The sequence below is a fragment of the Giraffa tippelskirchi genome, chromosome 5 (genome assembly GCF_054371585.1).
Source record: "Giraffa tippelskirchi isolate mGirTip1 chromosome 5, T2T-mGirTip1v1.2.pri, whole genome shotgun sequence".
NCBI classification, from domain to species: Eukaryota; Metazoa; Chordata; class Mammalia; order Artiodactyla; family Giraffidae; genus Giraffa; species Giraffa tippelskirchi.
Window position 1 is genome coordinate 124,233,605 of NC_137279.1, and position 21,697 is coordinate 124,255,301.

At 37.0% G+C, this 21,697-nt stretch overlaps 1 protein-coding gene across 4 annotated transcripts in view; it reads left to right on the top strand.

Moving 5' to 3' along the window:
* Positions 1-21,697, top strand: part of DPYD (dihydropyrimidine dehydrogenase) — a 913,720-nt gene that overhangs the window by 667,185 nt on the left and 224,838 nt on the right. For all 4 annotated transcript variants that reach the window (XR_014054766.1, XR_014054765.1, XM_081493632.1 and 1 more), the window contains exons 17-18: positions 11,431-11,551; positions 12,368-12,487. Coding sequence is in view for 2 of the 4 variants with exons in the window: in XM_081493632.1 (XP_081349758.1) it covers positions 11,431-11,551; positions 12,368-12,487 (241 nt within the window). In the remaining 2 variants the exon portion in view is untranslated. The remainder of the gene's footprint in view (positions 1-11,430; positions 11,552-12,367; positions 12,488-21,697) is intronic.

Here is a 21,697-nt window from a genome sequence, read left to right on the forward strand (position 1 = left end):
CCTCTTTCTAACTCTCATAGCAGCAGTAGGAAGAAATCCCTTAAGGAACTGTACCAACTTATTATGGATGCATTCCCTTAGCTGACACCATTCATTGGCAAGGGATTGCAGTTTTCTCTGCTATGTTATTTAAAATTCCCTCAGCAGTAATTCCTTCTTGCTTGGATTTCATAAAGTTCCCAGGACAGAAGCATGACTTCCCTAGACTCCCTTCAACTTAAATGTATCAGCATTATGGGTGCTCCAGGGCAGAAGGCAGTTTTACACTAGCCTCCTCCCTGTGTCTGTTAATCATTCACACCAATATGGGGTTATAAAGATACTGAGGTTTTGTGCTTCTGGTTGTTTGTAGCTCTACCATTCAGAAACATGGACTAAGTGAATAGACCAACAGACATATAAAATATCAATTGTTACACTGTTTACACTAATGTTTTGCATTAAGAAAACAAATGTCAAGCTGCCTGAAGTCTGCAAAGAATAAAAACTCCTTGTTATACACTTAAATACTCACTTGCCCTTACCTAAAATGCACCATACACAGTAGTGCAAGTGACTGCTGGCATTTCATTACCCACTGAAGCCTTTTGAGTGTGTTCTGAACAGTGATTGGGAAGCCTGCTGAGTTTCATTTTGGCTCAGCTGGCCCACAGTTTTGAACCCCTACCAGCGGTATCAGCAAAACATGTGCATAGCCTATTTTTCCATAGAGTAAGATCTTTCAGGTTACTCTGAGTAACCTCATTAACAAACTATGGACAACACTCTTTTTGCGTGATGGACAATACTAACCTTTGAATTCACAAATAAATAACACCCCGCATATAAGGAAAGACCAAGGTCTTTTCAGGGCCTCAGCGTAAATAATGCTGTAAAGAATAAGCCATTTTCAAAAATGTTTTAATGTAGCGGATTTTGAAGCATTTTTTTAAATTAGTTTATTTATCTATTTTTTAACTTTACAATATTGTATTTGTTTTGCTATACATTGACATGAATACACCATAGGTGTACATGTGTTCCCCTTCCAGAACGCCCCCTCTCACTTCCCTCCCCATCCCATCCCTCCAGGTCATCCTGGTGCACCAGCCCCGAGCACCCTGAATCATGCGTCGAACGTTGACTGGCGACTCATTTCGCATATGATAATATACATGCTTCAATGCCATTCTCCCATATCATCCCACCCTCGCCCTCTCCCACAGAGTCCATGCTGCTGCTGCTGCTGCTAAGTTGCTTCAGTCATGGCCGACTCTGTGCGACCCCATAGACGGCAGCCCACCAGGCTCCCTCGTCCCTGGGATTCTCCAGGCAAGAACAATGGAGTGGGTTGCCATTTCCTTCTCCAGTGCATGAAAGAGAAAAGTGAAAGTGAAGTCGCTCAGTCGTGTCGGACTCTTAGCGACCCCCTGGACAGTAGCCCACCAGACTCCTTTGTCCATGGGATTTTCCAGGCAAGAGTACTGGAGTGGGTTGCCAGTGCCTTCTCCCATAGAGTCCATAATACTGTTCTATTTATCTGAAGAGACCAGCAAATGCATATATATGGTATTTAGTTAATCAGTAAAGATAACCCTGTATGCGAGACATCAAATGAAGCATCTTTATCTCTATGAACTATGGCCATAATATGGTTCTCAAAGTGCATTTGTTTGCCTATGAAGATAGACATGGAGCCTGTGTCATTCTTGATTTGGGTGGGGAGAGGGATGATAAAAGCTAAAACGAAGTAGTGATGGAAATACCCAGCATAGGCAAAGGAAAATCATTGTGAAGCAGAAGGGAATGACTGCCTGTAACTGACCGACAGGTCACAGATCAAGTATGGGTGCAAACAGGGCAACTGCAGGTCTATTCAGGCAAGACTCAAGGAGATCTTATCCAGAAAAAAGTGGGCAAAGGATAAAGTCCAGAAATGCACGAGTTCAGGCAAGCAGAATGGATATGAAAGCAAAAGCAGACTTTAGGATAGAATATTAGAGACCCAATGCACCTGTAGGAAGTTTATGAAAGTCTCTTCATGATATTATTAATGGCCATTACTTTCTTTTATCAACAAGAGACATAGCAGTGAGGTAAGGATTAGCATATACTCCGATTCCCTTGGCTGCACTCCCCTGATGGGTTGACTTCAGACACAAAAGTACCATCTACTTTATCCATAGACTTCTGCACAGTCATTTCCAGTGTCCCACATCACCGCAATGACTCTTCCAGCAGGTTCTGAATCAAAGATGAAGTAGCTATCTACATTCTCCAATGACAACTCTGAACTGTCTCTGGATGGAGGACACCCAACCATTGTCTGCTATTATTCCCTTAAGACAGTCTTTTTCAGGAGAAAATTAGTCCTGGTTCTTGATATCAGGCCTTTTCCTACTCAGGAGTATATATATTGCCCATTGTCGAGTAAAGTGGCTTGATTTTTTTTCCAGGAGCTTCCGGGAAAGCTGAGGTTAAGAGATTTGTTGGGATTCCATTTAGTTTGCTTGAGTTTCTCTCAGTTAGATATATTAGGGTCATTTGGGTGAGTTTATTTTTCTTCTTTAACTTTCTTAAAATTTACCCTAATCCTATCACAGAGAGAATTCAAATCCAAGTAAGAGATAGAAGCCTCTGGGAATCAGACAGATAGATGGAGTTAGAAGTGCAAAAGATTTCTTGAGGAGTAACACCTGTGGAAGAAATAGGGAGGACTCAGGATTGAAGAAGGGGAGCAGTCAGACCCTGAAACAGGTATGAGGAGAGTCTTCACCAGCCTGACAGAGAACTCTAGGGCAGAGATACCCGACTAGAGGAATCCTGCATTAGATAGAAATGGATGGGTCCTTATACCACGGTTTTGTTGTCCATTACCTAAGGCCTCCCCAAGAGGACCCTGACTTCAGATTATAAGCTGAAGGTAACTTGAAAAGGGGAGCAGTTATAAGCTGTCAGCTCACCACACTGTTGCAACTGAACACAAGTCTTTTCCTGAAGGAGGATCTGGGTGGTGCCTGACTCAGTCTATCAGAGTTGCCAGCTTCTGTGTGTCTTCACAAGAACATTTCAGATCCCAGTTAAGTCACCTTGTGTATCTACTCATCTGTTCTTGTGAAAGATTACTCAATTTTTCAACAGTTCAAAAAGTTGATCCATTTATAGAATCTGAGTTCAGCTTGTATTTTTCTGTTTGTTTTGGTATAATTTGGGGTTCCTAGAATAGAGGCTCAAGGCATTTGTATAATAAGACAGCAATAGTGCTATAAGGAAGAGTTTCCACAAGACATTCATTGGCTAGAATAGCACATGGAACTGTGAGCAGGAGATGTCCATTGGCCTGATTACTGATCAGATACTTCTTCTCCAGCTTTATTGCCACGGTCAGTAGAGGCAATGGATTTAGAGTTGGGATTAAGATAGGATAAAGATAAATCAAAGAAGTCTGAATCTGCTTCCATAGGAGCAAATTACGGAGGAGAAAATTTGAACAGTTTTCAGACCTGACCTCCACCATTAACAATTGCCATTTGGAACAATGAAGTGAGCTGGTAGACCAGAGGGTCCTCAGATGGGATAAAAATAATGACTCAAAGAACACTTATTTCTTAAGAATCATGTATAAATAGTCCATGGCAATTTTCACCCATCTGTTAAAAGTTTAAACTTCTGAAACTAAGTGTGTGGGAATGGGGAAAAATGACACTAGGAACATCAGAGGAATCATATGTATGAATGGAAGAAAAAATAGCATTAAGCCCTAGTTACAGGGAATGGTATTTAAAGTAGTATAAGTTCTCTTTAACTGGCAAAACTATGGGTAGACTTCCCCACCAAACCCCAGGGACCAATAACTGGGTCTTGAGGCAAGGTTAGGGGTGCAAACTCTGGAAAACCTTCAATATCCTAAAGATTCAGACAGAAAGGGCCATGGGCAGCCTGGGACCTCAGGGAGTTTTTAATGTATTGCCGGGCCCAGGAGGGCACAGCTATCTTGAAAGCAGTTCACTATCTGGTAGGGGACAGCAAAAGACTGCTTCCAAATTCCACTGGCTTGTGGAACAAGAGCTACAAGTATCTCCAGCTTATTTTGGCTCCTCTGAAGGGAAGGGGCAATTGTTTTCTTTCTCACTGTGGAAAGCTGGTCCACATTTAGGAATTCTTCATTCTTTTGTTCAACACAGTATTTATTATCTTCAGTATCTCAGACTTTATATAAGGTGATCAGGATAAAGGAGTACGATATATCCCCTAACAGACTGATAGTCTAGTAGAGATGAAAAAAAAAAAAAAAGATTATAAAACAATGTGATAAATGAAGTAATAAACACACATTTTTGGGAGTATTTAAAAGGGAGTCGTTATTTAGTAACCTATCCTGTGTTGAGGTAGAAGGGAAAGGGGTGTTATCCAAGGGACAAGAGATAAATGACATTCCGGGCAGAAGGAGAGAAAGGCCCAAAGCTAGACTCAGAATGGAGAAGGCTATGGTGCCTGGAGAGGAGAGAACACACAAGCAGTTAGTTCTGTGCCTTCTTCAACTTAAGGCAGAGGGGACATGGAGGAAGAAAAGTATACCTATAAAATATTTTATATGTATATACATGAGGTGTATATACACTTATAAGATTGTATGTTCATATTACATGTTTGTTATAGCCTCCCCTCAATTATGAAGTGTTTTATTTTGTTTTGTTTTTAAGAATGGGGATAGTGTATTATACATTTTTAACACCATTGTCTAACATAATTCCTAGTGCCTGAAATGGTTATTAGGTTACCTTGGACCAATAATTTTATACTCCAAATTTTCCTCTAAGTAAGTAGAAATAAGAAAGTCAATGTTAATTTATGCAATGTGAGCTCTATCAATTCAGCAAGTTTTTGTTGAGTGCCTACTCTGTGCCAAACGCTGTGCTACATGCTCTGAAGTGTTCTGAAATGAGAGCATATCAGGTTCTCCTTTTTCATATTTAACATCCATCACATGTATGCGCAGTCATGTCTGACTGTTTGGAACTCCATGGACTGTAGCCTGCCAGACTCCTCTGTCCATGGGATTTTCCAGACAAGAATACTGAAGTGGGTTGCCATTTCCTCCTCCAGGAGGTCTTCTCGACCCAAGGATCGAACTCCTGTCTCTTGTGTCTTCTGCACTGCAGGTGGATTCTTTACCACTTGAGCCATACATTTTTTGTGTGTGTGCCTGGGCTGTACTTCCTAGGAGACTCTGCCTTCCTGGTCCCACTCATCTTTGTCTCCAGCAGAGGCCAACTGCAGTGCCTTGTGGTCAATAAAAATTTGTTAAAATGATAGAACTCATATTGCCTAGAATGACCCTGACTTTAGTTTTTCTACTTATGTTTAGAAAGTGAAAGTGAAGTTGTGAAGTCATGTCCAACTCTGCAACCTCAAGGGCTGTGGTCTACTAGGCTCCTCCATCCATGGGATTTTCCAGGCAAGAGTACTGGAGTGGTTTGTCATTTTCTTCTCCAGGGGATCTTCCCAACCCAGGGATCAAACCTGGGTCTTCCGCACTGCAGGCAGATGCTTTACCATCTGAACCACCAGGGAAACCCTATTTATGTTTAAATACCCTTGAAATTATTTTGGGCTTCCCTGGTGGCTCAGTTGGTAAAGAATCTGTCTGCAATGTGGGAGACCTGAGTTTGATCCCTGGGTTGGGAAGATCCTCTGAAGTAGAAAATGGCTACCCATTCCAATATTCTGGCCTGGAGAATTCCATGGATTGTATAGTCCATTAAAATTTTAAATGAAATTTGTAGTGGTATAATTTACTTATAACAGAAAAAACACATTCAAATCAAAACATTGATACATGTTGACAAATGTCTACACTCATGTAAGTACCATCACAATCAAGATACAGAGCACTTTTTAATTCACAAAATTTACAAAATTTCCCTATACCTTTTCCCATTTAATCTGTCTCCAGTCCCCAAACTTCAGTCACAGCAACCAATTCTGTGCTTTCTATCAGCATAGTTTTCCTTTGTGGAATTTCATACAAATGTAATCATATAGAAAATATTCCTGGTGGCTCAGACAGTAAAGAATCTGCCTGCAGTGGAGGAGATGGGGTTTGATCCCTGGCTCAGGAAGATCCCCTGGAGAAGGGAATGACAACCTACTCCAGTATTCTGGCCTGGAGAATTCCTTGGACAGAGGAGCCTGGCAGTCTCCATGGGGTTGCAAAGAATTGAACACAACTGAGCTACTATCACTTTCACTTTTTACTGAGAATAATGTTTTCTTAATTCTGTCCAAGCTGTTGCATGATGTGTTAGTTTATTTTTTTAATTTCTGACTAGTATTCCATTGTGTAGACATACCAATTCATTCTGCTAATGGATATTTGAGTTGTTTCCAATTTGGAGCTATGTTGAAAAAGTTGCTATGAACTTTTGTGTGCAGGACTTCATGTGGATATATGTTTTCATGCCTCTTGGATATATAACTCAGAATAGAATTGCTTCCTAGATTGGTAAGTGTATATTCACCTTTATAGGAAAGTGCCAAGTGGTTTTCCAAGGTGATTATGCCATCATTAGAACTCTTATGTCAGGAAAGCTGATACAAGAAGGACATATGCTAAAATACAAGTTAACTTAAAACATCTGCATTCCTATGCCTAGCTGGAGTAGTTAACGCTACCTGTCTTGCTTTATTAACATAGAAGGATAAATATATCACTTCTGCCTGGTATTCTGAACCTGCATCTAGTCTTACAGGTATAAATGAAGTAGAAGCCTTTTATAGTTCTCGTTTACAATTGATGGCTGCATTTTACTTTAGGGGGCAATTTTGCTAAAGAAGATGATGGTTTAGGACATGATAATGGGAAAGAAAATTAAAAAGGTGAAATAGGTACTGAGATTGATCTTCTGGGCCCCAGTTCTCTCTGTCAGAAAAGTGGACATAATAAAAATGCTAGCTACTTCCTGGCATGTCATGTGAATTAAGACTTAGGAGTTCCTTAGTGGAAAACATTTCATAACTGGTGAAATTTTTCAGTGGATTCATTGAAATGCCACCTTCTAAGAAAGCCATTTTGAAAAGAATTGTACAGAGTGAAAATTACCAGAGAAATTGGAGAAAAATGTTTCTTAAAGTCAAAAATTTCACTTGTAATTTAGCTTATCAAGAAATTCTCACAGTCTCATTCTCTAGTGCTTATTCCTTTGTACCAGGGTGTGAAATCAATGAGATTTGATGTCCTAGGTAATGGGTGGAAATACCTGTCCTACAATGGAGAGGTCATCTAAGGGTCCTCAAAAGCGACAGGGTGCATCATTTGTAGAGACCCCTTCATGTGTAACTAGAGACATACTAGTTACTGGAATTAAAAATTATTATCTTGTGGCCCAGATAGAAAATTAAGCCCTTAAAAACAGCCAGATTGGGACAATGGAAATTTCTGCAACAGTCTTCTCAGAACTACATTTTCTGCTTTTTGCTATTATCATTGTTGTTTCCTATTTCACAGGAAGCTATTCCAGAGTGTATTAATTGCAGACAGACATAGGGCTGCTCCTCATTAAAACTGTCACAGAGGTCACATTCATCTCTAGTTTGCTTTTATCCTCTTCTTAGCATCTCACAAGCTTAATCCGGTTCTTTTACATCACAGAGCACCCTCAAGACCAGCAGGTGCTTTCCTAGTCTGTCATTCAATCCTTAAGGGCTTCACTGCTTTCCTGCTTGTGATATCACACACCTCCATCACAGGACAACCCATTCTGCTACCTCACAGTTTTCTTTGGTGATCACATAAACGACAAAGGGGTTAATAGATATTAAAGTAGCACACACACATATATACAAGCGGTTGATGTGGGAGAGATTACAAATCACGATCAGGGATGGGCATTGTGAATATGTGTAGGAAAAGCCAATAAAAACTTGGTGATACAGATGAACTTTCTGTGGACTAGACACTTTAAAAGATTAGTTCAATTTAGTCGCTCAGTCGTGTCCGACTCTTTGCAACCCCATGGATTGCAGACATCAGGCTTCCCTGTCCATCTCCAACTTCCGGAGCTTGCTCAAACTCACGTCCATTGAGTTGGTGATGCCATCCAACCATATCACCCTCTGTTGTCCCCTTCTCCTCCTGCCTTCAATCTTACCCAACATCAGGGTCTTTTCCAATGAGTCAGTTCTTCACATCAGGTGGCAAAATTATTGGAGTTTCAGCTTCAGCATCAGTCCTTCCAATGAATATTCAGGACTGATTTCCTTTAGGATGGACTGGTTTGATCTCCTTGCAGTCCAAGGGACTCAAGACTGTTCTCCAACAACACAGTTCAAAAGCACAAATTCTTCGGAGCTCAGATTTCTTTATAGTCCAGCTATCACATCCATACATGACTACTGGAAAAAACCATCGCTTTGACTAAACGGACCTTTGTTGGCAAAGTAATGTTTCTGCTTTTTAATATGCTATCTAGGTTTGTCATAGCTTTTCTTCAAAGGAGCGAGCGTTTTTTAATTTCATGGCTGCAGTCACCATTTGCAGTGATTTTGAAGTTCAAAAAAATAAAGTCAGCCACTGTTTCCCCATCTATCTGCCATGAAGTGATGGGACCAGATGCCATGATCTTAGTTTTCTGAATGTTGAGCTGTAAGCCAACTTTTTCACTCTCCACTTTCACTTTCATCAAGGGGCTCTTTAGTTCTTCTTCACTTTCTGCCATAAGGGTGGTGTCATCTGCATATCTGAGGTTATTGATATTTCTCCCGGCAATCTTGATTCCAGCTTGTGCTTCATCCAGCCCAGCATTTCTCATGATGTACTCTGCATATAAGTTAAATAAGCAGGGTGACAATATACAGCCTTGATGTACTCCTTTTCCTATTTGGAACCAGTTTATTGTTCCATGTCCAGTTCTAACTGTTGCTTCCTGACCTGCATACAGGTTTCTCAAGAGGCAGGTCAGGTCGTCTGGTATTCCCATCTCTTTCAGAATTTTCCACAGTTTATTGTGATCCACACAGTCAAAGGCTTTGGCATAGTCAATAAAGCAGAAATAAATGTTTTTTCTGGAACTCTCTTGCTTTTTCGATGCTCCATCAGATGTTGGCAATTTGATCTCTGGTTCCTCTGCCTTTTCTAAATCCAGCTTGAACATCTGGAAGTTCATGGTTCATGTATTGCTGCAGCCTGGCTTGTAGAATTTTGAGCATTACTTTACTAGCGTGTGGAATGAGTGCAGTTGTGCGGTAGTTTGAGCATTCTTTGGCATTGCCTTTCTTTGGGATTCGAATGAAAACTGACCTTTTCCAGTCCTGTGGCCACTGCTGAGTTTTCCATATTTGCTGGCATATTGAGTGCAGCATTTTCCTTCACTGAAGGCAAATTCTTTACCTACTGATCTATGAGGGAAGCTCTGATAGAAGTATAGGAGGATTAAATTATGCTATCTCAAAATAGTGGCAGATAATTCAAGTCAATAAAGGTAGCCTATGGACCATAGTTTAAAAAAAAATTAACTGAAAATTTTTGAACATATTTCAAATTGAAATGAATAAAAGGTGTTCATTCAAAGTATTCAACTAGTGAGAATCAACAAAGATGAAAGTGTGACAAATGTTCAAAGTAAACTATACAGGCATGATGGTCAATAATATTGAAAACTACTTAGAAACATATATCAGATTATTAGTGTCTACTGTGTTTGAACCAGATAATATTTTAAATTTGTTTCACTAATTCTTATCAGGCTACCTACCATGTATTATGCAATTTAAAGTTTCAATGATCTTTAAATTATTGGTAAATTCTGCCTTAAAGAGAGCTTTCACAAAGGACATGCAATTCGTATCATCTAGAGTTACTGTCATTTCTAGGCTAAGTCCCATGGAAATTCATAACTTAAAAATGAAAGTCACAAAGATGCAACTGCCTTCATAATACCAATGCAGTGGTTATAAATATTTCATGAACATTGCATGGGCAGGGGCAGATCTCCATTTTCATGAGTTAGAATTTGTATGGTTAAGTCTCTAGATTTTACTATTCATAATGCACAGTATGCCCTGTAGAGCATTCTATATAGTGCTTTTTTAATATTTATGTTTAATGAAGAAATTACTGTTCTGAAAAGAGAACAAGCCAAGTCAAAGATTTCTTGTTAAAATTATTAGTTTGTTGAATAGAGACAATAACAATCAACAGAAATTACCTCATTGCAGTGTCTTAGCACATACATAGCTTTTAGAGTAATACAGGATGACTGATCAAGATACATTAAACCTAAGTGAAAAGGTTCTTTCTAAAGGTTAAAACATTAGAAGTCTCATCTTAAAAGAATTTGAAAGGTTAAAATGCAAAGAGCAACTTTCTTACATATAAAAATATTAATTACAAATGAAATACTTACCTCGTGTTCCATGGTTTAAATATATGTCTGTATTTTTCTGGGTGGATCCTTAATTAAAAAAAAAATAAAGCATTTTAACTTCCTAGGATAATATTACCAAGTTCAATAATGAATTGCTATTGCATATTTTAATGTAATTTATCAAAGCACATTATCATTACCTGTCAGAATAAATTTTGCACTAAAAGTAATGAAAAAAAGGACTATTGTATGTGTTGAAATCAAAGAACATTGCTACTGCTAAGTTATTTTCAATGGAAAGGGAGGTGATTGCCCTCTGAATGATACTTGTCCCATGAGAAACTAGAAGCCTGAAGAAACAAGCTCAGGAAAATGTCTATGCCTTGCTTTTAAAAATGAGCATTTGATATTTTGTTTCATTTTTGTCATTTTGATCAGTTATTTCAAGTAGATGAATGTTGAAAAGTACTGCACAGATCTTAGTAATATTTACAAAAGTAAGCTAAAGTTACTGATCAGCTTGTGTATAACCTAAGGCTGAATTATCTCATATTAGCATATACTATATATCATAATTAGATTGACTAGGAAGTCACATATTTTCTTTTGAATATACTTCAACAAAACTAAGTGTTTTAATAATGAAAACAATAAGCTTCAGATTTCATATCATTCACCTGGGAGTCAACTATTCAAATATTTTTATAGGCTTAAACCAATGAGGTCGTTAGAAATTCTGTGATGTTTCTCAAACTTACCTCCCCAGAAGTCTATGCTTTATTTCTGATATTATTTAACTGCAAGTGGGAAACACCTTCTGTTTGGTTCTTTGTAATTTTATTTTCCAAAGGCTCCCTTGAGAAATTTAACCTTTATGTGATGAATTTGCAGTTCACTTGAAGTGTGTTAACCTTCGTTCCCTAATGAGCCTAGGTGTAATACTGAGGAAGAATTTGAGAAATTTATCATGTAGCTCATTGTCAGGTTGGATTTGTCTTGCACGTCTCCAGCTTTGCTGTTGTTCCAGTACACATTTTGATCACAATTCTTTAATTATTTTCTATATTTAACTGACCTATTTGAACAGGATCCAGAGCTGGTGCGGAACATCTGTCGCTGGGTTAGGCAAGCTGTTCGGATTCCTTTTTTTGCCAAGTTGACCCCAAATGTCACTGATATTGTAAACATAGCCAGAGCTGCAAAGGAAGGTAAGAACCCAACTCACGTCAGTTGCCTCCTTATGTATTCTAAGCCTAAATTTCGTAGCCATAATAAAATGTATCTCATCTACCACTTTATGTGTACACCTCTATTTAAACTTTAAGGAAGTTATTAAATCGAGCACTTGATCTCACAAATGTAGTAGATCCATACGTATACTCAACCTAGTGAGTGGACTTCAAACTTTGGCCCAGGAATACAAGTATATCTATCATATTTCCTAATAAGCACCTGCTTTACACACAAAGAATTAGGAAACAAAGCCACAGTCACAGCAGACCACTGCAAAATAAGTGACCTCATAAGGTAACAGTTCAGCAACAGCACTTGAACTTTTAATGAAATTTTTTAAAAAGATAGCTGCTTCCACAGGTGAAATTTCTTATGAGTTCCCTTTGTATTTGATGGAAGCTAGTACACTGCCTTAAACATATGCTCAATAAATATCTTGAATATATCAATCGTACAATCAGTCCATGGTTTTACAAATCATATATGCTTGCATGCTATCCAATGGAAATTGCATCCTGATTTGTAAAGATATTGTAAATTACCTGGAAAATAATACTGAGTACAAAACACAAATCTGTACAATAATTGGAAAAATAAAGTGGTGATAATTAAAAATTCTTATGTCTAGCATTTTAAGCATAATTGTAGGAATGAAATTAGTGAATACATTTGAGGAGAGGAAATGCTGTCCAGAGAAAGTAGTGTGTGCATTTTCCTGGATTGTGTGGGTTTGAATGGGTTTTAACGATTGTCCCTTTAAGAGCTGCAGATGAATGCTGTGTTTTTCATAGGTGGGGCAGATGGTGTTACAGCCACCAACACTGTCTCAGGTCTCATGGGGTTAAAAGCTGATGGCACACCCTGGCCAGCAGTGGGCACTGGGAAGCGGACTACATACGGAGGAGTGTCCGGTAGGTGTTACCCTCTCCTTGCATTTCTGCTTCCTTGAGGATTGGTGAAAACTCAGGAGATCATGTTGCCAGCAAGAATACTGTGTCTTTCTTGATTCCAAATTTTTATAACTCACTGCTTGTCAAAATTCCTAATAGTTATGACAAATGGAACAGATCCATCAAGTGACTGATGGCACAAGAAGAGAGAATACCAAGAGAGGGCTTCATACACATTCTATTCTCTTGTGGTCTGTGCATTACTCAGGATTTCTCATTGTCACAATTGTCTCATTACTAATTAGTAAAAGCTAATACCAAGGCCTTATAAGAAGAATATGCACAGTGATTTTAATACCTTTTCCCATAGTCTGGGTTAGTTTCCACTGTTCCTAGACGTTTGAAATCTTCATTCTTCAAAAATCTTACTTTCACAACTGTGAAATAAACCATTAAAACATTCCATGTGTAGCTTCAGCTGACAAGGTATTTGCAGACCTCATACCTTCGCGCACATTTTCTCATCATAAAACACTTGCATTTGAAACAGAAAGAGAAGTTTTAATCCCAAAGTCCCGTTCAGTGTCTTTGCTCTGTGCAGTCTGTTGCTGTGACAACATGAGCTTGGTCATGCAAAGACGGTGCTGTGAGGTTCTTGACTGTACTGGTATGGGGATTAGTCTCCTTGGTGATAGAGACAGTGGTAAATATACATAACATAGCAGTGTCCCACTGTTCAAGAAAAGCATTGCTGAATCAGACCAAAATGTGCTTTTGGAAGAGGCTGCATAGACACAAATAAAGCTCTCTCCATGCTGAGGTATTATGTTTTGAGAGCATGAAGTGTGGCTATAAGCCATGATTTTTTTTTTTTAAGAGTATGTTCTGCTTTTAATTGAATGCCATTCCCACAATGTCAGAAAGAGGAAGGCTGATGAGGAGCACCTGTTCAGGGTCCAGACAGAACTCCCTTTTATCAAGAGCTATCAAACAGGGCCTTAAATATTATTGTAACGCAGAATAATGTGGAGCGAGTTAGCCTGTGTCTCAGAAAGAGAGTTGCAAGATTCCAGAGTTGGGCTGTAACGTGCGCTGTGTTTTCTGTCAGCCCATTTCAGTTTTTCCAGTCTGCCATGTTGACAGCAGGAGAATAAAGGAGGTCACAGAGGGTACTGAACATTAAAAATTAATGAAAGAACTATTGCAGTAGTATTTTATATAAGTAACACCATTCACGTTTTCTCATTCGAGCTGCAGTTTCTGAATATTCTCCCATAGTATAACTCAGTCTAATAAAATGATGGAATTACAGCATTAGGAAAAGTCTTTTGTGTTGCAGTCTTTTAAGCATACATACACCAGGAATTATAGTGGTACCTGCAAACACGTTCAGCTATACCTCAGGGCCTGTTACCATTTCCATAAAACTCTCTTTCTGAGATTTATAAATTCATGGATAAATATTCACTTGGGCTATAAACTCAGCCAAGCCTGTGTGGAACTTTAATTTTAAACAACAAAATGTCCTTAACATTTTTAAGGTTTTGTACCTCATTTCTAATAGGGTCTATATTCAGTCCTTTCACATTCAACAATTTGTTTTGAAAATAGACTTTCTCCATATTGACAGACTTAATAGTTTATTCTCCTTTAAGGCAATGTTTACTTTAATTTAAAGGTAATATAATCTGAAAAACAGTTTAAACCGGGAATGATAATATATTTTAGGATAGAAGTCAGTTCTATAACAAAGTACCTTCAGAATGAGTTATAGCGAAACCTAGCCTAGCAAAATGTGTTAAGTAATGATGGTTTCAAAGTTTAGGAATGATGAAAATATCAAAATGGCTAAATACCATTCCTAGTTTTATCATTTACCCTGTTTCAGTATAGAAAACCACATAAAATATGTCAGGCATTTTTACAAAATTAAAAAAAAAAAATCCCACAGCTCATTTCCAGTGCTCCTACTCAAGTCTTGTCTCAGAACACTGGAATATCTACTTTTAGAAAAACTACTGGAATCATAGGTTTTTTTTATTTGTTTAAGTGAAAGCTGAAAAGAGTTCAGTTTTGGATAGCCACCTGAAATACAAAACATACTTTTTTATTGCCGGGAAAGGATATTTTCTCTTTCAATACTTTCTAGCTCTTTATCGGTTTTTGTTTTTTGTTTTTGTTTTTCCTCAAAATAAGATTTCTGTTATTTGAAATGGAGGTTTTGGTTTTGTTTCAACAGGGAAATGCTGAGGAACTTGGAGTAGTGCACATGCTATAGGACAATGTTCACATTTCAGTAATGTCCTTCGTTTAAAACACATTAGCTAATAAGGGGCTAGCTTCAGAAATAGAACCTCAGCTAAGGAATGTCAGTTTCATTATTTTAAATATGATTAGTCTGGATTCTGGAGTATTCTAAAGCAATGTTTCTCAAACTTTGGTTCCCAACTTATGACTATATTATGGAATCAAGCTTAATGAACTGTAATCATTTTTTTAAATGAATTTGGATGGGAAAAATGTGTGACTGCTTTGCTCATGGGTGGGATAAGCAGTGGTTAAACATCTTTTTTAGTTATTCATGTGATGCACACATAGGTATATTTCAGTACCAAGTCATGATGTAAAATGAATTTTTTTTACTGTGGTTAATTCAAAAATTTTGGAAAGCTGCTGTTTTAGAGGGAGGTTTCTTTGTTAAATAGAAATGTTATTTTGCCTATAGAAGTCATTAAGTGAGGTAACTTCTACCTGTTGAAGTTTAAAATTTATATCAAGAGGGAGAGTAAGGACTTCATCCCAAGATGTCGTCCTCAGCTTTGTTATTTTAGAAACTGCATTTGCCAAGTCATCTGTAGGTAATTGGCGTAGGGAAGATGGTCAAACATATGAACCAATCCATAGTAAAAATGATTTATAAACCTAAATTTTATTTGTAGGAGAAATACCTGGCAAGATTCATGAAACAATATGAGTCTATTAATGGTGATTTCATAATGAGAATAGTATCAAAAGAAATCTTGTTCAATATTCATAAGGAATATTTTCATGAAACTAGGGGTACTAATTAAGCTTTCCACCATACAAGTACTTCTGTCCAAATCATTGACTCTAAAGGATCAATATTCTCTACCTTTGTTTGACCAGTAGAGACCTTATACTATAAGTTGTTACCACCCAATTTTCTTTATTCTAGAATCCATGTGAAACATTTTAAAAAACTCAAACCTCAATTACTTTATGTATCACTACAGAGTTGAGTAAATTACTGGATTTTCCTTTTTTCGAAGGGAGGGTAGAAAAATCTTTGCTTCTATTTGGTCAGAAGAAACACTAATCTCTTCAGGATTATTGTTTATTAGCTCTGTCCTCAAGTGAATTATTCATTATTTTTCCTAGTTTTAGTTTGGTTATTTTTTTTTCTTGATTTAGTTTCAAACTTTGACCTTTTTCTTGATCTTGTCCCCAAATAATAAGGATACCTTAAGCCCACTCCTAACTCAGTGATTACTATCACCTATATAAATGGTGTTACACATCTGTGGTATGACGTTTTCACATGAAATCATCTCTGTGGATAAGATTCTTTTAGAGATGGTTAAAAATGAGTCCTGTATGGCATAACTAAAGTTATGTCTGTCTTACAACTGACTTCATGAGGATAACCTTTATTCATTTGTAACTGCATCAGGAGAAATAGTAATCACGGAATGGGGTAAACTCATTTGAAGGAGTTTTTTATTGTTCCTTATTGTGTTTTAAAAGGTCCTTTATATCAGTGGGGACTGGGCATATTCCTTAGGTTTATTGTTATTCTTTTGCCCAGTACATGTTTCGTTTCTTTCACGTGTAAACACATACACATACATGCCCACATATAGGGAAAAGTTATGAAAGTTATCTGCAGAATGCTCAATATAATTTACTTTCTATAGGCTGAAAAATTAACCTGTACTTTTATTTGTTTGCTAACTTTGTTTTATTTGTCAAAAAAGAGAAATTCTTGTTTTCAATTTCAAATTTTAGATGTTTGAAATTATTGAATCTGTATCAAGTTACTCAGTTAAAACAATAGAACACTATTATTATTCACTACTAATACTTTTAATCTTTATACTGATTTCTGAATAATTCATCAAAGATGGCTTTCAAGATTTGATTTCTTTCCAGGAACCTAGATTTTACTAGTCACATGCAGGGTTATTACAGAGGTTAAATAATTTTGTATTGCTTGGCAAATGATAATGGTGTACTCCATAAATACTCTCACACTCTACAAATAAATGATGTGTGATTTGAAATCTTGCAGTGTGGGCTATTGGACACTGAACTCTTATATTTACAAGACTAAAAGTGTGTGTGTGTGTTGTTGTTTGTAAAATCAACATGGCATGGGAATTACCAATAAAAGAAGGTACAAGTTAGAAATGTGCCATCAACTTGTAACTCAGTGCCAATGTAGTTCTAGAAATGAGTACAAAGTGTATAGTTCAGAAAACTTGCTGGGATCAATGTAGTAGCTTAAAAGGAATCTTAAGCATTGACTCCACACTGCATATTTTATGTTTGTCTTTAAAATAGTTACTGAAAGATTGTTGGGAATGTGCAATGACCTAGCAGTATGCACTACTACCAGGCAATACATAAATACAATCCAGTGTAACCTGCTCTAATCATAAAGTTAAACTTATTTTGTTGTATTTATTAGTGACTATCGTAAAATGGGAAAGACAACAAACCTTACTCTAGATTGGACACTCCCGAGTTTCAGTTTCAGTTTCCTTTGAATAACTATTTTTATAGGTGCAAACAACTGAAAATTTTGGTAAGATTGCTTGAAGTTCTTACACTATACATTACGATTATATCATAAAATACAGTACTGGTATTTTTTTATAAGAAGTAGTTTTTAATGGGCTGGATTTTTTTTGTGTCAATCGCATGATTACTGATGCATAAAATCCTTTCAGAAAAACACGCCTACTATGTCATAAAATCTCAGCTCTCTATTGTAACCATCTTTATCAATAAGAGCTTAGCTTTTAATGCTGAAATGTCTAAAATAGCCTGATAAAACTAATATTTAAATGGATAAAAAAGTAGTGATAAATCATGCCAAAAAGAATAATTAAAAGAAGAACCTTTCACTTTATACTCATTTATTTCTTTTCTTTTTTTAGTATGTACCAACATAATGCAAAATAGTCTAGTCTGTTATTCACATATTTAAAAACATTCTTAGGCTATCACAAGTTTGATCAAATTCTTGTTATAAAAATATATGCACTATATTTGCAGGATAGTCAAAAGTAGGCATATCAAATAAAGATGCTGAATTATAATTTTCATTATAAATTATCAGTTTAGTCAAGAGAAGCTCACCATTAGAACTCTTCTCATTTAAATCATGCTTATTTGAATATGTTCATGTACAGATTGACAAAGAATCCCCTTTTGCATTATATTGCTTTTTCTGAAGCCAGAGTTTCTCACTGTTTGGCTGTCGTTGGTCTATGCAGGAGATCAGAGCCCTAATAATAGATTTTTGACAGTGAGCTCGCCTGCTACCTGCCCTACACAAATCCTCACTGTTCATGTTTGCTTCATGGCAACAAAGCAGACAGAAGGAAAATGCCAAGTGCTGAGTTTGAGGTACAGCCTTGCCTTAGCTTGACATTTCAGCAGAATAGCAGTTTATGAGATGCATAATTTTTCATCTGGGACTCAGCTGCCATATTCATAGATGCTTACAGCTCATTGACGGACTGGAGCGAGGGCAGAGGTTTAAAGCATAGATCAAGGTCTACGTTATTTCCTTAGGTATTTTAAAATAACTGCAGAGAAATGATAAAAACGAATACTGTTTAACAGCCAACAAATTTTGGGTATCTGGTTATTATATATGTTTTCTTTGTTCAAAATTAGGAAAATAATGTCTGTTACCAGCTCCTAAGAAAATATTTGATAGACTTTATAAACTAAAGGACCCTGACAAGCATATTAAGAAGACTTACCTTTGCAGTGGTGGTAATGAATTATTAAATTTCTTTCCTCTGTGTGTGTTTTCATAATGATTTCAAGCTTGAAATTAATCAAAAATGTTCTATTATGAAAGTAAAACTAGAGAGTATTGTGTCACTGTTTGAGCTTGAATTTAAATATTCACAGATTCATGCATACCTACTGTACTAAAAAATCGGTGTAGGTACACGTCAGTGACTATTTAATTTAGAGCTACACATCTCTGTAAGCTTCAGAAACAGTTCACCATGTCACAGTCTCATACAGAACAATGGTACAGTACATTGGATTAATTAAAGAAGCCTTGCATAGAACTGAGTTCTCAGTATGTCAAGATTTCAGTTTTATGTTAAATATTTTCTAAAGGCCAGACCCTTAAATCTCAGGGGCTGTACCAAGCAGTGAGCTGTGAATTTAACCATAGGCTAACTGCTAATGATAAGGAAAAGAGTCCTAGTTGAGGCAGCTGTAATACAGTCATTGGATTAGGCTATCAATCACCCGGCTCCCTAAGGAAAAGTGGAAGACCAAACAGTGAAAAGGGAAATTAGGAAAGGAGGGCATGACTAGAAAGAGATTCTTCGCCATCTTTATCCATGCGTTGGCTGAAATCCATAAGCATTGGTCCGAACTCTCCAGTAAACTCTGACTATACAGCTAATGCATTTATCCCTTTCATCTAGAGAACTATCAAAATGGTTCTCAGTAAAAGATCTTGAAAGCCTCTAGAAGCAAATACCTGATCACATAATAGAAAATATGTAGATTAACTCTTAATTGTTGGACTTAAGATTTGTATGCATGATTCTTTTATGTACCAGGATTCATGTATGGCGATAAAAGAAATATTTCTATTTAGCTTCTAAACTGTAGCCAAGTTTTACTTATGGAGTCCTGTTGGTGAGGTAAGACTCCAGGAGATTGGTGGTTCTCAAACTTCAATGTGTACCACCACCTGGAGGACATATTAGAATACAGATTACTGGAGGCTTCCTCTTGAATTTCTGATACGTGAATCCTGGGCTAGAGAATATGCATTGAACAGTAGATGACATACAGCTAGTGTCACTGAGCATTTGGTTTGAATAACTTATTTCTAAAATAACCTAAAAGTCTTTATCCATGATAAAATTAGAGACTCATAGTATCCTATAAATAAATTCAGTATCTCTACCCACAGTTAAGTATCTGAAACAAATTGTAGTTAATAGGGTCAGAAATAATTCCTAGAAAACTTGTGGAACACAGTATTTGAGGTTTCACTATAGAAAAAATATCACCCCATTCCAGATTAAATGTTGAATGCAAACCACTGTTTATGCAGAGAATCCATTCTGAGTGCCACTAAAGAACATTTATGGATATTAGTAATCCTTTCAAGAGGAAACAGGTGTCAGAGGCAGACAAGGGTAAAATTAAGCTAACGATTGTGAAATACTATGTTTTCCTTTTAGACTTTGTATAGATACTAACATACTGAATAATAACAGTTTTCTCCCAGGACAGGCTCTTAAATATCAATGAACCTAGTTATTTTCTCAGACTCTTAAAATATAGAAGACAACAGTATTGGTAGCCTCCTGTTCTCTCTTCGTTTAGTTCTTTCCTGTCACCCCCATACAATGGTATCCTCTTATCAGTGAAAGGGAGGGGACACCAATGCTGTGGAGATAATCTTTTCCAGTGCACAGGATCTCTGCTGTTGTTAGGATTACACTGTGCACTGAGAGTCTCCCAGTCATATTTATAGCCTGTTTGCCATAATGCTCATCAACCTTGGAAGCTACCTGCAGCCTTCTTGGGTGAAGGAGTGTCCTGGTGTGCAATCCAGACAATTGTGTATCATGTGAATACCTGATAAGTTCCAAGAGGTCCCTAAGTATAGGACATGGTGAACCCCTTGAGGAGGCGTAGGCAGTATCTGATGCATTAAAGGTGCAGACTGCCAAGATGATACAGGAGTGATGGTACGGGAAGGGTTAAGGCTGAAATAGAGGAGGCAAAGGAATCTGGTCTGGCCGGCTTAATTTCCTTTGCTGTGCTTTTACCAAAAGTCCAGCACTTTGATCTAGCATTTTGATCAGTATTTCTGCACTCCTCAACCCTGGCAATTCAAAAAATTAGTAACAGCTCTGTGGAATATCAAGGCTTTTTAATAATATGATCTTTATGCACCCAACACTGTATTAAACACTTCTAAGTGCATTCTTATTTAAATAACCCTATGAGGTGGTTATTACTAGGCCCATTTTACAGTCTTAGAAGCTCAAACTCCAGATAGTTAAGTGACTTGCCAAAGTTTACATAGCCAGGACGTGTCAGATTCAAACTAAGATCTGTCTCCAAAGATGAACTGCTAGGCATTTTTATCAATGTTTTCATCCAAAATCTGCCACAATAAATCTGAATGGTATAAATATGGTATACTTATTAAATTCTAATAAGGTACAAATGTCATTTAGTAATCTAAAATTTATTCTATCTGGATTTGAAAGCCTGTGAACTTTGTCAAACCCGTCTCCCTTATTATCTGTATCACTTCATCTCCATACTGGAAAAGTGAGTCAAATAGGTGAATTAGGAAAAAATCTTGAATTGAACAACAACACCAAAAAAGACAGGAAGCATTCAGGCATTTTTTTAAAGTGTAATCACACAGCATTTGCTTGAAATGAAACTGTCATCAATATAGCTACAAATAACCTTATTTGTTACTGACTTAGATAAACTATATGAGGGCTTCATCCAGCTATGATGCTGAGAACAAACTTTAGGTGTCCTTCCTAATTCCTTCTTTGTAACCTTCAGTCAGTTACAAATGACCATGTATTCCTACAACTGTCTCACCTTCATTTTGGACAGATCCATCTTTTTCTACAAGAGCAATACCATCTCCTCCATAATTTCAACTGAGCTTGCAAAAAGCACTATTAAGTAATTCAGAGATGTTTGTTTTTCATTAAATGGGGAGAAAGAAAGGGACATTTTGAAAATGATGAGGTGGGGAAGAAATTGGGCCAAAAAATCAATGCTAAGCCCTTTCTGAAAGGGAAAAAGTAAACTACATTATTTTTCACTTTCCCTGGTTTAAAACAAAAGAAGATAAACATAATTAAAATAAGAAGGTGAGGCATTCTTAGTATACATTGGGCATGATATGATATGAGAAGTTTTAATCAGTGTTCATTAATTTTAAAGAAGTATATAGAC